The sequence below is a fragment of the Diabrotica virgifera genome, chromosome 2 (genome assembly GCF_917563875.1).
Source record: "Diabrotica virgifera virgifera chromosome 2, PGI_DIABVI_V3a".
NCBI lineage: Eukaryota > Metazoa > Arthropoda > Insecta > Coleoptera > Chrysomelidae > Diabrotica > Diabrotica virgifera.
Window position 1 is genome coordinate 20,647,495 of NC_065444.1, and position 16,571 is coordinate 20,664,065.

General features: G+C 34.1%; 1 protein-coding gene across 1 annotated transcript in view; it reads left to right on the forward strand.

Moving 5' to 3' along the window:
* Positions 1 to 1,362: 1,362 nt before the first annotated feature.
* LOC126879984 (uncharacterized) overlaps positions 1,363 to 16,571 on the forward strand; it is a 49,391-nt gene continuing 34,182 nt past the window's right edge. Inside the window, exons 1-4 of the mRNA XM_050643436.1 lie at positions 1,363 to 1,788; positions 1,850 to 1,962; positions 6,274 to 6,546; positions 8,404 to 8,498. Of these exons, the coding sequence (XP_050499393.1) occupies positions 1,624 to 1,788; positions 1,850 to 1,962; positions 6,274 to 6,546; positions 8,404 to 8,498 (646 nt within the window). The 5' untranslated portion in view covers positions 1,363 to 1,623. The remainder of the gene's footprint in view (positions 1,789 to 1,849; positions 1,963 to 6,273; positions 6,547 to 8,403; positions 8,499 to 16,571) is intronic.

Consider the following 16,571-nt stretch of genomic DNA (forward strand, 5'->3'; position numbering starts at 1 on the left):
TTTTTAATTACAGCTCTTACAAGAAAAGAGATATTCAGATAATTCAAAAAACAAGACCTTCATGATACATACCTCCAGGATGATACAAAAGGAGTATGAAACAAAATCAGCCCTCCAATTTTTCCACAGAACTTTTTAAAGTTAGGAGAAAAAACAACGCTTACATTCACCCCCGTATAATGCCATCTAAGCAAAAATTTTTTGTTACCGGAATAATAGCACTTGACATCAATACATGTACCTACAAACTCGTCCAAGAATCTTGAAAATCGAAGTACAAATAATAGAGTTATAGATTGTCAAACTTAATCAAAAATTTTGGGTGGCGGAATTTTGTGCCGGTGAGTGTATATATACATTTAGCCATATGTTAATTTTTTTAAATAAGATTTTTTGCATCTGGTTTTGGTAACACTTCAGAAAAAGTCACGCGTCGCCACTGCACCTGGACCACTTAGGGAATCACTTATCTAACGACTCGCCTAACAAGACGTACTTATAATAAGTTAAGTGTTTGTTTAGCAGTAAATGGTTGATTTCAATTGGTGCTGTCGTAAATATTATTAAATTTATCTGACTTGGTCCATTGTTAAGACCGGTCCGGAGCGATAAGCAAACGAGGTAGACAGAGTTGGTCTTTTGACAATTAACCCTGACTAGACGGTACTCCTATAATAAAGCAAAGGATCCACAAAATTTACAATACGTAATTTACGCTGACAAAAACAAAAAACGGATATAAAATATATTGCTTTGCCTGATATGGGTACCCGAAAGTAATGTTTTCAAATGAATTTTAAAATAAAGTAAATCTATTTTAATTGCTAAGATTATATAAAAACAAACATTCAAACGTATTTAAATTTTACCTGAAACCGGGCCTTTTTACTAAAATCAGTTAACCCAGGATTTTTACAGTTGGTACTGGTACTATTTGAAGTCAACCATTTACTGCTAAACAAACTTTACATAATATAATAAATCTTTGGCCTCAAAATAATTACTTAGGTATGTGGTGTAGTTTATGACCTACCTTTTTGTAACACCCTGTATAATATTAATTAATTTTAACAACATTCCCACAACACCAAACATTTGAATCCACATTGTAAACACAATATTATTTATAAATAACTGACTACAGGCACAGTCTACAGGCAATGTTTTTTACTGAACTGAGTGATAAATGATAAAATAATAAATAATGGATTTAAATTTTTTAAAACAATTGAATGTTTTGTTTTTTGTGTCAAATTAGGCAACTCATTTGATACCGCTGAACTGACAGTTGTATATTTAGAAATAATTTTGTTTAAAACATTTAAATTTTTTTTATTAGGTAATATTAATTACTTATTTACATTTTTTTAAGAATGCAATTTCAGGTAGGTACCCAACTAATTTTATTCGTTTTCCATCTTTCGTATCTAGTATTGATGATATTCTATTATTTGACAATTGAAATGGACCAATCATGTTTCTCACTTTCCTTTTGTAGTGTACCTGTCGAGGCTTTATATCATTTTTTTTAGATTTGGATCCTGTGCCTGTGTGCGTGTGCTAGACATGTATAATCTGTGCCTTTTATAATGGAATGGAAATAAAGATGGAAAAGTAAACAACATGGCGTCAGTGCTGTCAGAAGATTTAGTTGATAATTTTTCTGATGATTCCCAATTTTCAATAGCATGGGATGATTGCTTTAGTGAAAAAAGGGATAGTACCCTTACCCCTCCAATTAAACAGGAGAAAACCAGGAATTTAGTTAACAGTGTAATTAATAGACAGGTAGAAACAAATCTTAACCTACAAATTACTTATGTACATATTAATGTTTATTATGTTTTAGTTATATGGTCGGTTTGCCAATAATCCCAAAGCTAAGACTGAAAGGGTGTTGAATGATATTCATCCCAAATGTAGATTTGCACTAAGCGCATTATTAAATGATCCAGAATATTTGTAAGTATTGACATTCCTTCCAGCATTCATAAGTGTAGTTTTAGCCCTAAGACATGAAGTCACTGTATGATATCAAGAATTTACTGATCATTTCTTGTTAATAATGATTATTGGATTAAGTACCTATATCTTCCAAGTATTTACTGATGTTTTTTCATTCAGTTTGTTCTTCATATGGAATAAAGTTTTTTTGTAAGAGTATGCAGATATAAATACCAATGAAACAAAATAGCTCTGGGTCCAAGAACACACAGAAAGCATCATTATCTATTTCTGATGAACTATGATAACCAATATGATAAAAAGACACAAAATTTTAAATAACTGGATTGTATCAGCTAGAAGCAACAAAATACTGGTTATTACTTAATATTTTTTTTATTTATCAAGCTCAACAGGCATGTACAATAAGCCAAGTGGCTGCAGTACGACTGGTTGTACCTTTCCATCTCTCAATCTTAGTTTTCTTCAGGTACATAGTACACACTGTCCTTCCATCTTTCTTTTTGGCCTGCCTTTCCTTTTCTTTTGTATTGGTCTTTGTGAGAGTACCATTTTTGGCAGTCTTTTACTTGCTATTCTTTCGATGTGCCCCAAATATCATATTCTCTCTGCTTTGATCGTCGTAGTTATTGTTGTCTCTTTATACAGTTCTTACGATTCTTTATTGGTTCTTCTTCTCCACCGACCTTCTATTATCACACCTCCATATATTGCTCTTTGCATTTTTCTCTCCCATTTTTCTAAAGGTTATTACTTAATAAAGTTAATAAATAAAATCATAACCGATCCTTGAGATAGTTTTTTTATTATTTATTTATTTAAAACACGGGGTAACCCCATTAAAAATAGGCCTGAAAATGAACTTTTCTAAAATGAACGGGGGAAAATAGGCCTGAAAATGAACTTTTCTAAAACTAAATTTATGACTAATCTGATTCCTAGCGGGCAGCTGATTATACGCGAACAAGAAGTAGAACTAGTGGAAAAGTACATTTACTTGGGTCATGAAATTAGAATTGGCAGAGATAACCAAGCATGCGAAATAAAAAGAAGATTAACTCTTGCTTGGGCAGCCTACGGAGCTCTGAGAGACATATGTAGGAGCAGTATACCGATCGGTTTAAAAAGACAAGTGTTTGACCAATGTGTGCTACCGGTAATGACATATGGAGCAGAGACACTGACTCTAACCAAGGCAACAGCGTCGAAAATGCGGGTTGCTCAAAGGCGCATGGAAAGATCCATGCTGGGCGTAACTCTACGGGATAAAATAAGAAATGAAGATCTCAGACAAACAACCGGTATCGCAGATGTTGTAGAACATATCACCAGGCTCAAATGGAACTGGGCAGGACACGTCGCCAGGCTGAAAGATTCAAGATGGGCACGAAAGCTGATGGAGTGGAGACCAAGAGAAGATAAACGAAGTAGAGGAAGGCCGCCTACACGATGGGCAGATGATATCAGGCGGATTAGTAAAAACTGGCAAAAATCAGCACAAAACCGTGAAGTGTGGAAACAATTGAGGGAGACCTATGTCCAGCAGTGGACGTGAATTGGTTGGATGATGATGATGATGATGAACCCCATTAACAGTTAAATTACAACACAATATCAGTTAGGTTTCAAAACATAAATTACCTATAGTATAGAATCAATAACAAAAAGTTACATTTAAAAAGTTCACTACATACCAAAAACATACATAATATAATAAGAACAAAATTCAACACTACCATACATATATATTAGTGCTGTAACGAATATTCGTATTCACATTTGTGAATATTTGCATGATTTTGCATATTCGCATTCGCATCCGCATTCGCGAAATTTGTGCGAATGTTTTGCGAATATGAAAACCAGAAAAAAAAATAATTTTAAGATAATATTAGGTTAATAAAATCAAAATCTATTCACTTCTCATCTTTTTTTATTAAGAAAAGGTAACTTAACCTCAAACATGCAGCTACTCTCAAATGGAAATGTGCAGGACACAACAGCAGACAAAGAGACGGAAGATGGAATGAAGTGATAACTCACTGGAGACCTTGGGACTACAAAAGAGGAAGGGGCAGACCACAGACGAGATGATCGGATGACCTAAAAAGATACGCAGGGACCAGATCGACAGCATTAGCACTGAACCGAGAAGAGTGGAAAACTAGTGGAAGGGGGAGGCCTTCGTTCAACTTTGGACAAATGAAGGGCAATAGATAGATAGAACTTAACCTTGTATAATCACATTATCAGCCTTCACTTTTTTTATTATTTGGTATTATGTAATAAAGCTTAAGATTCAGATTGATTTATACTAAATATCAATTAACTTTTCATTATAAATTTAGGAAACATTCCAAAAATAGAAACAGATTTAAAAAAAACTGGACATTCGCATCCACATTCGCGAATGTCGGTAGCAGATATTCGCATTCGCATTCGTATTCACGAATGTTCAAAAAATGACATTCGTTACATCACTAATATATATTACAAAGCATGTCACAAAGCAAGAGATCTTTTGAACCGAGTTAAGTTAATTTGAAAATATAATCAAATTCATTTAATAGCCCCATGTATCTATCCAATTGGTTTTGAATACCATGTTGTTCTGTGGAAAGGATTTAATCATTTTGTTGAATCTAGTTGAATCCTTTACGCAGCTGAAATGCTAGTGGTATGGTGCTGACAGTTTTTCCCTCAATGTATATTCACAATCTACTTATGTATTTAGGATTTACTAGAAATTTCATGTACAAAAACAATTTTATGATCAAACAATATTTGATTCCCAAACATCTTGTTAAAAAAGTCTCTTTTCTCCCTATTACACTAGAAGTCCCCACATGTAGTGCAATTTGCAATTTTTAAACTTTAAATTTGTGTAGTGTCTTGTTTAGTGTGTGACCCATTTTTCTTTGTTTAACAGCTGAAATTATATATTGTGAATTACAGTATAACCTGCCATATCCGGATCAATGTGGCGACAGACCGATCCGGATATGAAAAAATCCAGAGATCAAGACCACTACTTACAGCCTCTGAAACGTTTTCTCCTTCATACATTCCAGTAATCAACGCCGTCAATAACTTTCGTCGATAGACACCTTTTATAGATTCTATAATACATTATTTTGCCATGTTTTAGTTCTTCTTTTAGTGCGTTGTCCAACAGCAGGACTGCCTTTCTCGGTAGATTTCGGTAGATCCGGACGGCACAGAACCGTCCGGTTTCTCGGTAGATTTCGGTAGATCCGGACGGCGCAGAACCGTCCGGATATGGGGAGGTCCAGATATGACAGGTCCGGATATGGCAGGTTGTACTGTATATACCAAAAATTTTATGAGTTTAGTATACACTCCCACTATTTCTAATAATTCTTTCTTCAATGAAAGAATTATGAAATGGCAAGTTTATTTGAGCTGTTCACCCTTTCACTGTGGCATTTTTGTTGGAAGACATGCCTAGGTGCTCTCTTTCTATGGACAATGGAAGTTTGGATAAATGCTTGTGTCTCGGATCTGTGCCACGCGCACTGTATGCACAATAGTGTGAGGTAGGAATTTTTGTGTTGTATGTGTCCTACTCTGAATCTGTCAAAATGAGTCTGAGTTGAGTGAACAGAGTTTTTCATATTTTGCTTGTGCCTAGTATCATAATTGTGCAGATCTTCGTGAGTTCTATAAAGATTGATATTCCTTCTTCATGAATCGGATGTTTTCTAAAATGTACTGTAGAGTAAGTCTTTCATAAACCTGACGGCAGGCCTCCCTAAATGTCAGACCAGCACTACCTTTTTCTGCAGACCAAATACTGTATGAGAGTCAGCTACATGAACCCAGACAAGGATAGAGTATGAAAGATGTGAGTGATACATAGTCTCCAGTGAGACGCATTGTGAAAAGTTTCTCAAAATAAAGAGACTTTTATTGAGTTTTTTGCACAAGCTATTAATATGTGGGCCCCACTGCAATTTTTGATCCAGAAGAGCTCCTAAAAACTCAATCTCACTGATTCCATCATTTATTCAATCCCACATACATCTCTCATATTGAGAAAATCACTTGTTTAGTTTTATTGTTGTTCAGGACCAACCTATTTGCAACGGACCATTGCTCATTCCTATGTGGCACCTTTACAACATATAGAGGGTTAATTCATTTTTTTTTAAATTATCTATCAATGTTATACAAGTATAATGGTTAGTTTAGTAAAAGAGTACTTTTGATTTGTTTTCTATAAATATACTAGTTCTTATATAAGTATATTATTATTTACAGTAATGTAATAAATTTATTATCTTTCAGTAACCACATATATATGGGATTCACGATGTGTGGACAGTATTTTATAAGTTACACTGAAAAGATGTGTGAGGACTTGGGCCCTCTTAGTTTTAATACGAGTTATGAATATGATTTATATATATGGAGATTTGTTCCTGGTCAGAAGCTTCACTTTGTATCAAAGCATAAAATTTTTAAGCACCTTAAAGGCTCGTCTGACGTACACGTACTAGATAAAGTAATGTTTATGCAATTCCCAAAAGATTTGTATAAACTGGTGTGTTATGGACTAACGTAAGTATAAAATTGGCTTAAACTATTAAATAGTTTTATATTTTAAAATTAGCTTTGCTGATTTGATAACTCTACCAAAACAGTCTTCTATAACAAGCCAAAGAAGTAGCTGATTAACTGTTGTAAACCCCATTCAATAAACTTACAAGTCATGTAAGTTTATTGTATGAGTTTTTGATAAGCGTTACAGGTAAGGGTACTATAGAAATGTAGGTGTGATCAACAATTGTAAAAACGAGTAATAATATCTGTGAATGCGTAACACAGAGTTTATGAAATTCCTTGTGCAAACTTTTCACAAATCTTACTTAGACGAAAGCAATCCACGTCATTCTGGGAAGAAATACATAAAATACTAATGTCAGGGAATCGTTGCATGTATGCACTCAATAGAATACTCAGAAGCAAAAACACATCCAAAGCAGCTAAATTAAGAACATATAAAACTGTGATACGACCAATAGTTACATATGCCTCAGAAACCTGGACTATGACAAAAACCGAGCAATCAATGTTACGAGTATGGGAAAGAAAAATACTTAGAAGGATATTTGGGGGAAAAATGATCAACAATCAGTGGACACGAAGAACAAACAAGGAGTTAGAAGAATTGTATAAGGAGCCTAATATAATTGCAGTTGTAAGAGCACAAAGACTTAGATGGTTAGGACATGTCCAAAGAGTGGTTCAAGTTAGAATGCCCAAAATCATATTAACCCCTTCGTGCCGGATCGTCATTTGGCAAGTTGGCTCCTATATATGGATTTGACTGTTTACCGAGCGGCTTCACGCGGTCGGTCCATTAAAATACAGTATCACACTACAACTAATTAAAGTTAATGTAATAATAACACTAATTTTAGAAATAAAACTATTTTTATTAAATTTATTATTCTACATAGTATGTGAGTTAAATTAAATTTTATCCATAAAATACCATTTTAAACAAAAATTATTAAAAAAGATAAACAAGATAATTCGGATGGAATTCCCCAGATTATTTTGTGCTTGATATCGTCCCAGTCTCCTAATCTCGGAAATTTCATCCGAATTATCTTGCAAAGGTAAGGTAAGTTGTAAACAGCAGCACAGTAACTTCACCTCCCACACAATCCCATCAGTCAAACATCCAAACAACCTTATCACCAATCAAATTAACTAAATCTAATCTCCTTCTGGACATCACCCACTTTTGGGCGTGGGTTGCCCACTTTTAAATTTAAATAAGGTAATTCAGACGGAACAAAAATACCTGAAATTTGATGAAGGTGGTAGCACCGCCTTATGGAAAACGAAAACTTATGATGCATCCGTGTGCATCACCATACTGAGCGAACAGTCAAGCATGATGCACACGGGTGCATCACCGTACCGAAGGGGTTAAGCGCTACAATAGGTGGTAAAAAGAGAAAAGGAAGACCTAGGGCCAGATGGAGCCATGAAGTTAATGATGACCTGAGGTATCTTAATGCAACCAATTGGAAAGAAAAAGCGAAGAACAAGCAAGAATGGAGGAAGATTGTAAACCAAGCCATGAGCCTGCTTGGCTCAAAGTGCTAATGTATATAATCCACATCATCCAGTTGCCTTCAACATGGGGACCTCTCTTCAAATATGATGAAACCTAATGTGCTCCGTCCATAAATCCAGTCCCCGCAGCCTTCACCCTTATTCCCACGAAAATATTCATCAGCATCTGCGAAATAGATGAACCATCATCAATTATCAGCAGCCAGATTTGGGAGTTTAGGAGACAAACGTCAGTAAACCTGACATCAAAATCGCAAGTTGTACATATATCTGAACTAATGTATTATACAAATAATCAAATCTAATTTTTTTTTCTTGGATTTTCAGAGCTACAAATCCAGATCTAGTTCATATATCAATACTAACCTTGCCAGCTCCAAAAAATTGTAGACATTGTTCCAAGAACTTCTCACAGACAGATGGTAAGTTATCATTTTAAAAATGTAAATTTACACCACATGTTGTATTGAACTAGGTTTTGAGGTTCTTTAACCAGGATGTTCTTCTTCTTCCTGGACCTCGCTTTCCAAATATTTTTCCTTGCAGGATGGCTTGTAGGAGGGCGGCATATCTCGATTCATTTTGCATAATGTATCCAAAGTATTCCAACTTTCGGGATTTTATGGTGGTTAGTACTTCTCGGTTCTTCCCCACTCTTCTAAGGATCTCCTCATTTGTGACCCGATCAGTCCATGGGATTTTAAGAATTCTCCGATATAGCCACATCTCAAATGCTTCCAATTTTCAGCATATATCTTCGTTCAAGGTCCATGATTCAACACCATAAAAAAGGACAGAGAAGACGTAGCATCTCAGCATTCTTAGTTTTATACCAAGAGAAAGGTTGTGGCTCTTGAAAAAGGCCCCCATACCGTTGAAGATTGATCTAGCTTTTCCGATGCGCGCTCTTATCTCTTGGTTGTTGGTCCATTCTTCATTTATTATGGTGCCGAGGTAGTTGTAGTGCTTCACTCTTTCTACAGCGGTTTGGTTAATATAGAGTTGACCTTCTGTTATCTTTTTCTTGCTGACGATCATAAGCTTTGTCTTCTTTACGTTTATATTGAGTCCATATTGTTGACTGTAATACGTGATTTTGTTCATGAGGACTTGTAAGTCTTCTAGGTTGTCAGCAAATACTATGGTGTCATCTGCATACCTGATGTTATTTAGCCGGTACCCGTTTAGTAGAATACCTTTTTCAGTTTCGTGCAAAGCTTCGATAACAACAAGTATAGGAAGACCTATAACCTGGTTCATAGAGTGTATTAAAGTAAAGTTTCGTAATAATCTGAAAAGGTATCTAGTAGCTATTACTTATTAATTAAAAAAAACATAATGTTTTTTGCTACTGTTTAACTGTTTACCATTTCGAGTAAGTTTTCTTCTTGATACTGGTTTCAAAATATTATTATTTAAGTTAATTTAAAAAAGCTCTATGCAGAGGAAGAAGAAATGATGCTAGAACCGGAAACACCAGAAATTACCACAAATGAAGATGTTAATATAAGTGCACAGGAAGTACGAAAAACACTCGAAAAGCTGAAGAACAGAAAAGCTGCAGGTAAGGATGGAATACCAAACGAATTACTGAAATATTGTGGAGCAGCAATGACAGAACAATTAACAACATTAATTAACAAAATCATAAAACACAATAAAATACCAGAAGAATGGAAAACGAGCGAACTAATTCTACTATTCAAAAAAGGAGATAAAAAGCAGCCAGAAAACTACATAGGTATCAACTTGTTAAATATTACCCTAAAACTTACAACTAAAATCTTACAAGACGTAATGAATCAAAGGATAAGTTTAGCAGATGAACAACAGGGTTTTCTTACTGGAAGATCGTGTACAGATGCAATACTCGTCATAAAGCAAATTACTGAGAAATCACTAGAGTATATAGACCAGCATTTCTATGTCTGATTGACTTAAGGAAACCATTTGACAGAGTAAGACTCAAAGATGTAATCCATCTTCTGTATAATAGAGAAGTCCCTCTAGACATCATAAAAACTATTGAGAACATCTACCAAAACAACAAAATGGAAGTCAGAATAAATGGACAACTTACAGAACCTATAGATATAGGCAGCGGAATAAGATAGGGAGACTCATTGAGTTCTATGCTTTTCAATTTAATCATCAAAAACGTCAACAAAGGAAGAGGATATAGAATGGGAAACAAAGAAGTAAAAATACTCTGCTACGCAGACGACGCAATATTGATAGCCCAAGATGAAGATAGTCTGCAAAGATTAGTCCACAGATTTAACATAAGAGCAAAAGAATTCAATATGACAATTTCATCTCAGAAAACCAAAACAATAGTAATCAGTAAAGAACCAATCAGATGCAAAATATAAATTCATGGTATCAGTATTGAACAAGTAATGGAAGAAAAATACCTTGGAATTACATTGTCAAGTTACGAAGACCTAGACAAAGAAGTGAGAAATCAAGTACAAAAAGCAAATAGATTGGCAGGATGCCTTAATAACACTATAATGGCGAAACCGACATATTAACACTGAGATGAAGTCAAGAATTTATAAAGCCAGTGTAAGACCAATAATGACATATGCACCAGAAACAAGACCCGATACAGCCACAACACAAAGACTACTGGAAACGGCAGAGGTGAGAGTACTGAGAAGAATTACAGGAAATACACTGAGAGATCGAAAGAGAAGCGAAAATATTAGAAGACAATGTGACGTATAGTGTATAAACGAATGGACACTAAATAGAAAAAAATAATGGAACAACCACATAACTAGAATGGGGGAGACACGTGTGACAAACCATACATACTTATAGACGTTTCACGACCATGTTAATCTTTCGGATCGAATTAACGCCATCTCTTGATTGGAATGGGAACTAAATTGACAAATTTTAGTTATGTAGGAATTTCAAATTATAAATTTTGCGGGATTTTTGATGAAATTTCGCAGGAAATTAAAACAACAGAAAGACAATTCAATGTTTTACTGAAAACTTCAAATGTTCCAATTTGTTTTCAAAATGATATAAACACTACTGCCATGTGTCACGTGAAAGCACTGATGATGTGTAATTGAGTTGAATGAAAATTTTTGAAAGAATCTTGTAGGATGATTGTTTAGATAAATACCTTATATTCTTTTACAAACTTCCTAAAATATATAGGCCCAAAATGTTGATGACACACTTGTCTATTAAGGCTGTATGACACTATGCATTTTCTTGTATCATTTCTAATATCGTTTCTGATATCGTTTCTTGTATACATTTTCTTGTATCATTTCTTGTATGTACATTTGTGCCCTGTATGACACTATGCAAGTTCTTGTATCGAAAATTGTATGAAATTCGGCACGTGATTGGTCGAAATTTTGTTTGTCACCCTGTGTCACGTTATGGTAGTACTGCATTTACAGCTACAGCTGATTTTAAGGATTTTATAAAATTGATAAACTTTTAATTAATATTAACCAGAATTTTACGTTGACTGTTTGAGGTTGATTATTTGTGTTTTTATTTTGTTTTGATATTTGTGCTAAAATATTTGCATTAGAATTATCTTCAGTTTGATCCAAATTAGGAACTATTGTATTTTCGTCTATTAAATTTTCGTATATTAAAAAATTATGCACCATGAAACCTAAATTTAGTTTCAACTTTACTAGAAGCTAAATATATGGTTATTAGTAGAACAGTAGTCCATACCAAACGGTATATTAACCCAGATAGCACAAGTACGTTTTATGGACATCCAATGGACGTACATCTGTGTACATTGGAACGTCCAATGGACGTCCCGCTAAGGTACAATGGACATCCGATGGACGTCCAACGAATGTCCAGAGTTCACAAAATTGGACGTCCATAGAACGTCCGCTACAAACGTACATTGTACGTTGTATTGGAGCTTTCAGTGTACACCTTATGTACATTCAATGTACGTCTTATGGACATTTGTAGGGCACTTTTCAGAAAGCAATCTAGTATCCATAATTTTGTGAATACATAGCAAAAAGCCTTTATAGGAAATAGTTCCTTATAATACTAAACTTATAGATACTTAAAAATATTACACAAAAGACCTTGTTTATTTCTCTTTACTATAACTTCATTAAAATATATACTTTATTATAGGAACTAGGAACTTCATTAATGCACGACTGCACTTGCACGATAAACAGAAAACACAAATATATCACAGGATGTATTTTCATAAAGACGAGATTCAGATAATGACGCCCTAGGAAGCATGCACATTAAAAGAGGTTTAATCTCTGTTCTGTTTCTGTTCCAAACTATTTTTAGAGTCAGTACCGTTGTTGTATATTACAAGCGCGTTTGCCATTCTGTGAATTATCATAAATAAACCATCCTTCAGTATTCCACAACAATTAACAGCGATAATCCCCTAAAAGTACCTGCCTAATACTACACCTTTCACGATCGATAGCGCGAAGAGCGACAACGTTGTCAAGAAGATTCTCATTTAGTTTGTATTGGGACTTAATATAATCAATATAATAGTCGCGTTTTGTGTAAAATATCCATGGACCACAAATGGATGTCCAATGTACGTTGAAATCAAACGTCCAATGGACGTCCCGTAATTTACGTACATAGTACGTCCAGTTTTGGTCCATGGACGTTTGGACTTTAAATGTACGTTATATGGACGTACATCGGACGTTGTGTGCTATATGGGAAGTATCAATAAAAGATTTATAAATAATACCTACAAAAACACAAATAAATTCATCAATACATGATCCCATTTTCATTTCAGCCGCCATTATGAGTAAGTAATTATGACATTTTAGATGTTTTACCAGCAGGTTTTACGTTTTTGCTCTTTGCGCAGAAATTGGCGCCGTTCTTGTACAAGAATCTGTGTCTGACTCAAATTCCTGTATCGTTTCTGATATCGTTTCTTGTATCTGTGTATGACACTATGCATTTTTTTGACATATCAGAAACGATATTAGAAATGATACAAGAAAATGTATAGTGTCATACAGCCTTAGAATAAACTGTTTCAGGATCTATTATATTCTTTTTTAAATGTGGAGAAACACAACACGGGATGATCAATGTAAACTAAAAATTCTACTCACAAAAACGGAGAGGAAGTTAATACAATTGATTAAAATTGTGATTAAATCTAATTAAAAACGTAACACCACTATAATAAAATATTTAAGCCACAAACTGTAAAATAAAAAGTAAATAACAAATTAATTTAATTGTCAACTGTCAGTTTTAAATATGACAAGAGAATTGACTGACAGCGACATCTCTGGATTGGAATGGTAACTAATTTGCTGTCTTGACCTTGACAATTTACGTGAAACGTCTATGAGTATGTATGGTTTGTGCACGTGTGGTCAAAATAGCACGAGATAAATCACCAATCGGCAGAAGAAGTATCGGCAGACCGCGCAAAAGATGGAGTGACAACCTTCCATAGAGGTATCAATCCGCCAATGAACAAGCAGAATTGCTTATAAAGAGGAAGAAGAAGAAGTTAATTTAAAAGGTTCGAATAAAAGGTATGAGAGAGGCTGGAATGACTAGGGAAGCGCTAATGGGATAAGGAGGAGTGCATATTCTGTAATGCAGTTTTGGAATATTTGGATGGAACAACACAGATATCAACATTGTAAAGGTACCAGAGCAGTTTGCTAAACCAGTAACTGTGAAGAACACCTACTAAGAACAAATGCTCTTAAGGGCCCCTTCAGCATCACTATATCAATTGGCAATCAATGACTAGCTGCTACAGAACAAAAATTTTGTATGAGACCAGGAAAATCCGGAGAATAAGGTCTTTTGGTCTTCAATCCTACCAGTCTTGCCGTTAACAAAATGACAGAAACAAGACTAATGTGGTGCCAAGAAGGGGAATGCCTGACATGGTACTGCAGATGTCACTTTAATAAGTCTCCGTTAATAGTGCTTTAATGGTACTTCCATAACCAGCAACATCACCAGACTTGAATGTGTGTGGAATATGATAGGCTGGTAGGTTGGACAGATTGCTTGCTCTGACAGTGCCTTTAGAATGAGATTCAGAATAGAAATACACAGGCCTCAATGTTTTAATGCTTATGTCTCCTTAATAGTTTTTATATTATTGATTCAGCTGAGATTTATACAGGGTGTTAGTAAATAAGTATGAAAAACTTTAAGGGAAAAAATAATGGCAGTTTTCTCTATAAACGTATGTCCGCAAATGATTTGTTTCCGAGATACAGGGTGTTGAAATTTTTATTTCAAACTGCCAATTTTTTTATTGCTCTAAGACCGGTTGAGATATGAAAATTATATTTGGTGGGTTTCAAGAGGTAGTTATTGCGCATATTTTGGCAAACAAATAACAATTTTATATTCATCATTGGCGCGCCTACGGGTAATAGTCTGAATTTTTTTAAAGAAAAAAATGGGACGCCACTGAGATATTTCAAATTAAAAATTATTTTTGTATTCCACGTTTAATTTATGAAAAAGAACCTTTTCTTGTATTGTTTCCTATGGTGCACCGTTTTTATGCGAAAAAATAAAACATCTTCGAGCGTATTTTTCATTTCTTAATACATTTTCAAGAACTCTCCAATAAAATAATACCAAAGTAGAACAATAACAGAAAATATTACTAAAATGATTTTAACTAGGTGCAAAGCTACAACAAATGTTCAAAATTTCCTCCTTTAAAGGTACAGAATAATTTTATATTCACTATTGGCGCCTGTACAGGCAATGGTCTGAATTTAAAAAAAAAAAAAATAGTACGCCACTGAGAAACGTCAAATAAAAAATCATTTTTGAATTCCTCGTTCAATTTACGACAAAAAATCATTCTTGGCTTTTTTTATATGCGGCGCCGTTTTTATACAAAAAAATAAAACATCTTAACGCTTACAAATTATTCGAGGTAGATTCCATATGCATAGAAACTTATTTCAGATACTTTGTAAACGTTAAGATATTTTATTTTTTTGCATAAAAACGGCGCCTCATATAAAAAAAAAGACAAAAGCGATGTTTTGTCGTAAATTAAACGAGGAATTCAAAAATGATTTTTAATTTGACATATCTCAGTGGCGTACTATTTTTTTCTTTAAAAAATTCGGGCCATTGTCCGTACGCGCGCCAATGGTGAATATAAAATTACTCTGTCACCTTTAAAAGAGGTAATTTTGACCATTTGTTGTAACCTTGCACATAGTTAAAATATTTTTAGAAATATTTTCTGTTATTGTTCTAGTTTGGCATTATCATATTGGAGAGTTCTTGATAATGTATTACGAAATGAAAAATACGCGCGAATATGTTTTATTTTTTTGCATAAAAACGGTGCACCATATGAAAAAAAGACAAGAAAGGTTCTTTATCATAAATTAAACGTGAAATACAAATTTGAAATATCTCAGTGTCATACTATTTTTTTCTTTAAAAAAATTCAGACCATTACCCGTAGGCGCGCCAATGATGAATATAAAATTGATATTTCTTTGCCAAAAAATGCTCAATAACTACCTCTTGAAACCCACCAAATTTAATTTTCATGGCTTAAAAGGTCTTATAGCCGGTTTCACCAACGACAAATAGTAGTTTATTCTATGATTAAAGTTATTCGACCAATAAACTGACATTTCTCCATTTTACTAACGTCAAATAAGAATTATTTTATTTATTTATCGACAAAAAACTTATTCTTCGAATAAATTGGCAAGTTAATCTCGCTGTAAATATTTATAAGAATGTAAATTCGCCAGTTTAACTTTAAATTATCAAAATTATATTGAAACAAAATATAACTACAGTAGACTCCCGTAAGTTCGGCCACCTCGGGACCGGACCCTAGGCCGAACTTAAAAGTGGCCGAACTAACCGATGCTTACCTAAAAAATGCCCATTTATTGTTTGTATGGATCTAGCAACAACAAAACACTTGTACATTAAGTAGAAGACAACACAGAGGAATACCTATTTAACACATATAAAAAGATAGACCGTTACAAAAATACTATAAAACAACACTTACAGAACTCTAGGCCTAATAAAATTTAAAAATATTATTGCACATTGGTGGTTTGGCTTCTTAAACACTTAAAAAAGTCAGTAATTTTTTTCTAAATTTTCTTTTTTATTGATTTTTGATGTGCAAAGTGTGTAACTAATGCTCAGAAAGCCGGCCGGACTAAGCGGAGACCGAACTAACCGAGGCCGAACTTACGGGAGTCTACTGTATAAACGTCTAATAAATTTTATTTGACGAATAGCTATTCATTGATTTATTTGTTGTTGGTGAAGCCGGACCTTATTAGAGCAATAAAAAAATTCGCAGTTTGAAAAAAAAATTCAACACCCCGTATCTTGGAAACGAAGCTTTTGCGGACATACGTTTATAGAGCAAACTGTCATTATTTTTTCATGTAAAATTACCCCTTAAAGTTTTTCATACTTATTTACTAACACCCTGTATA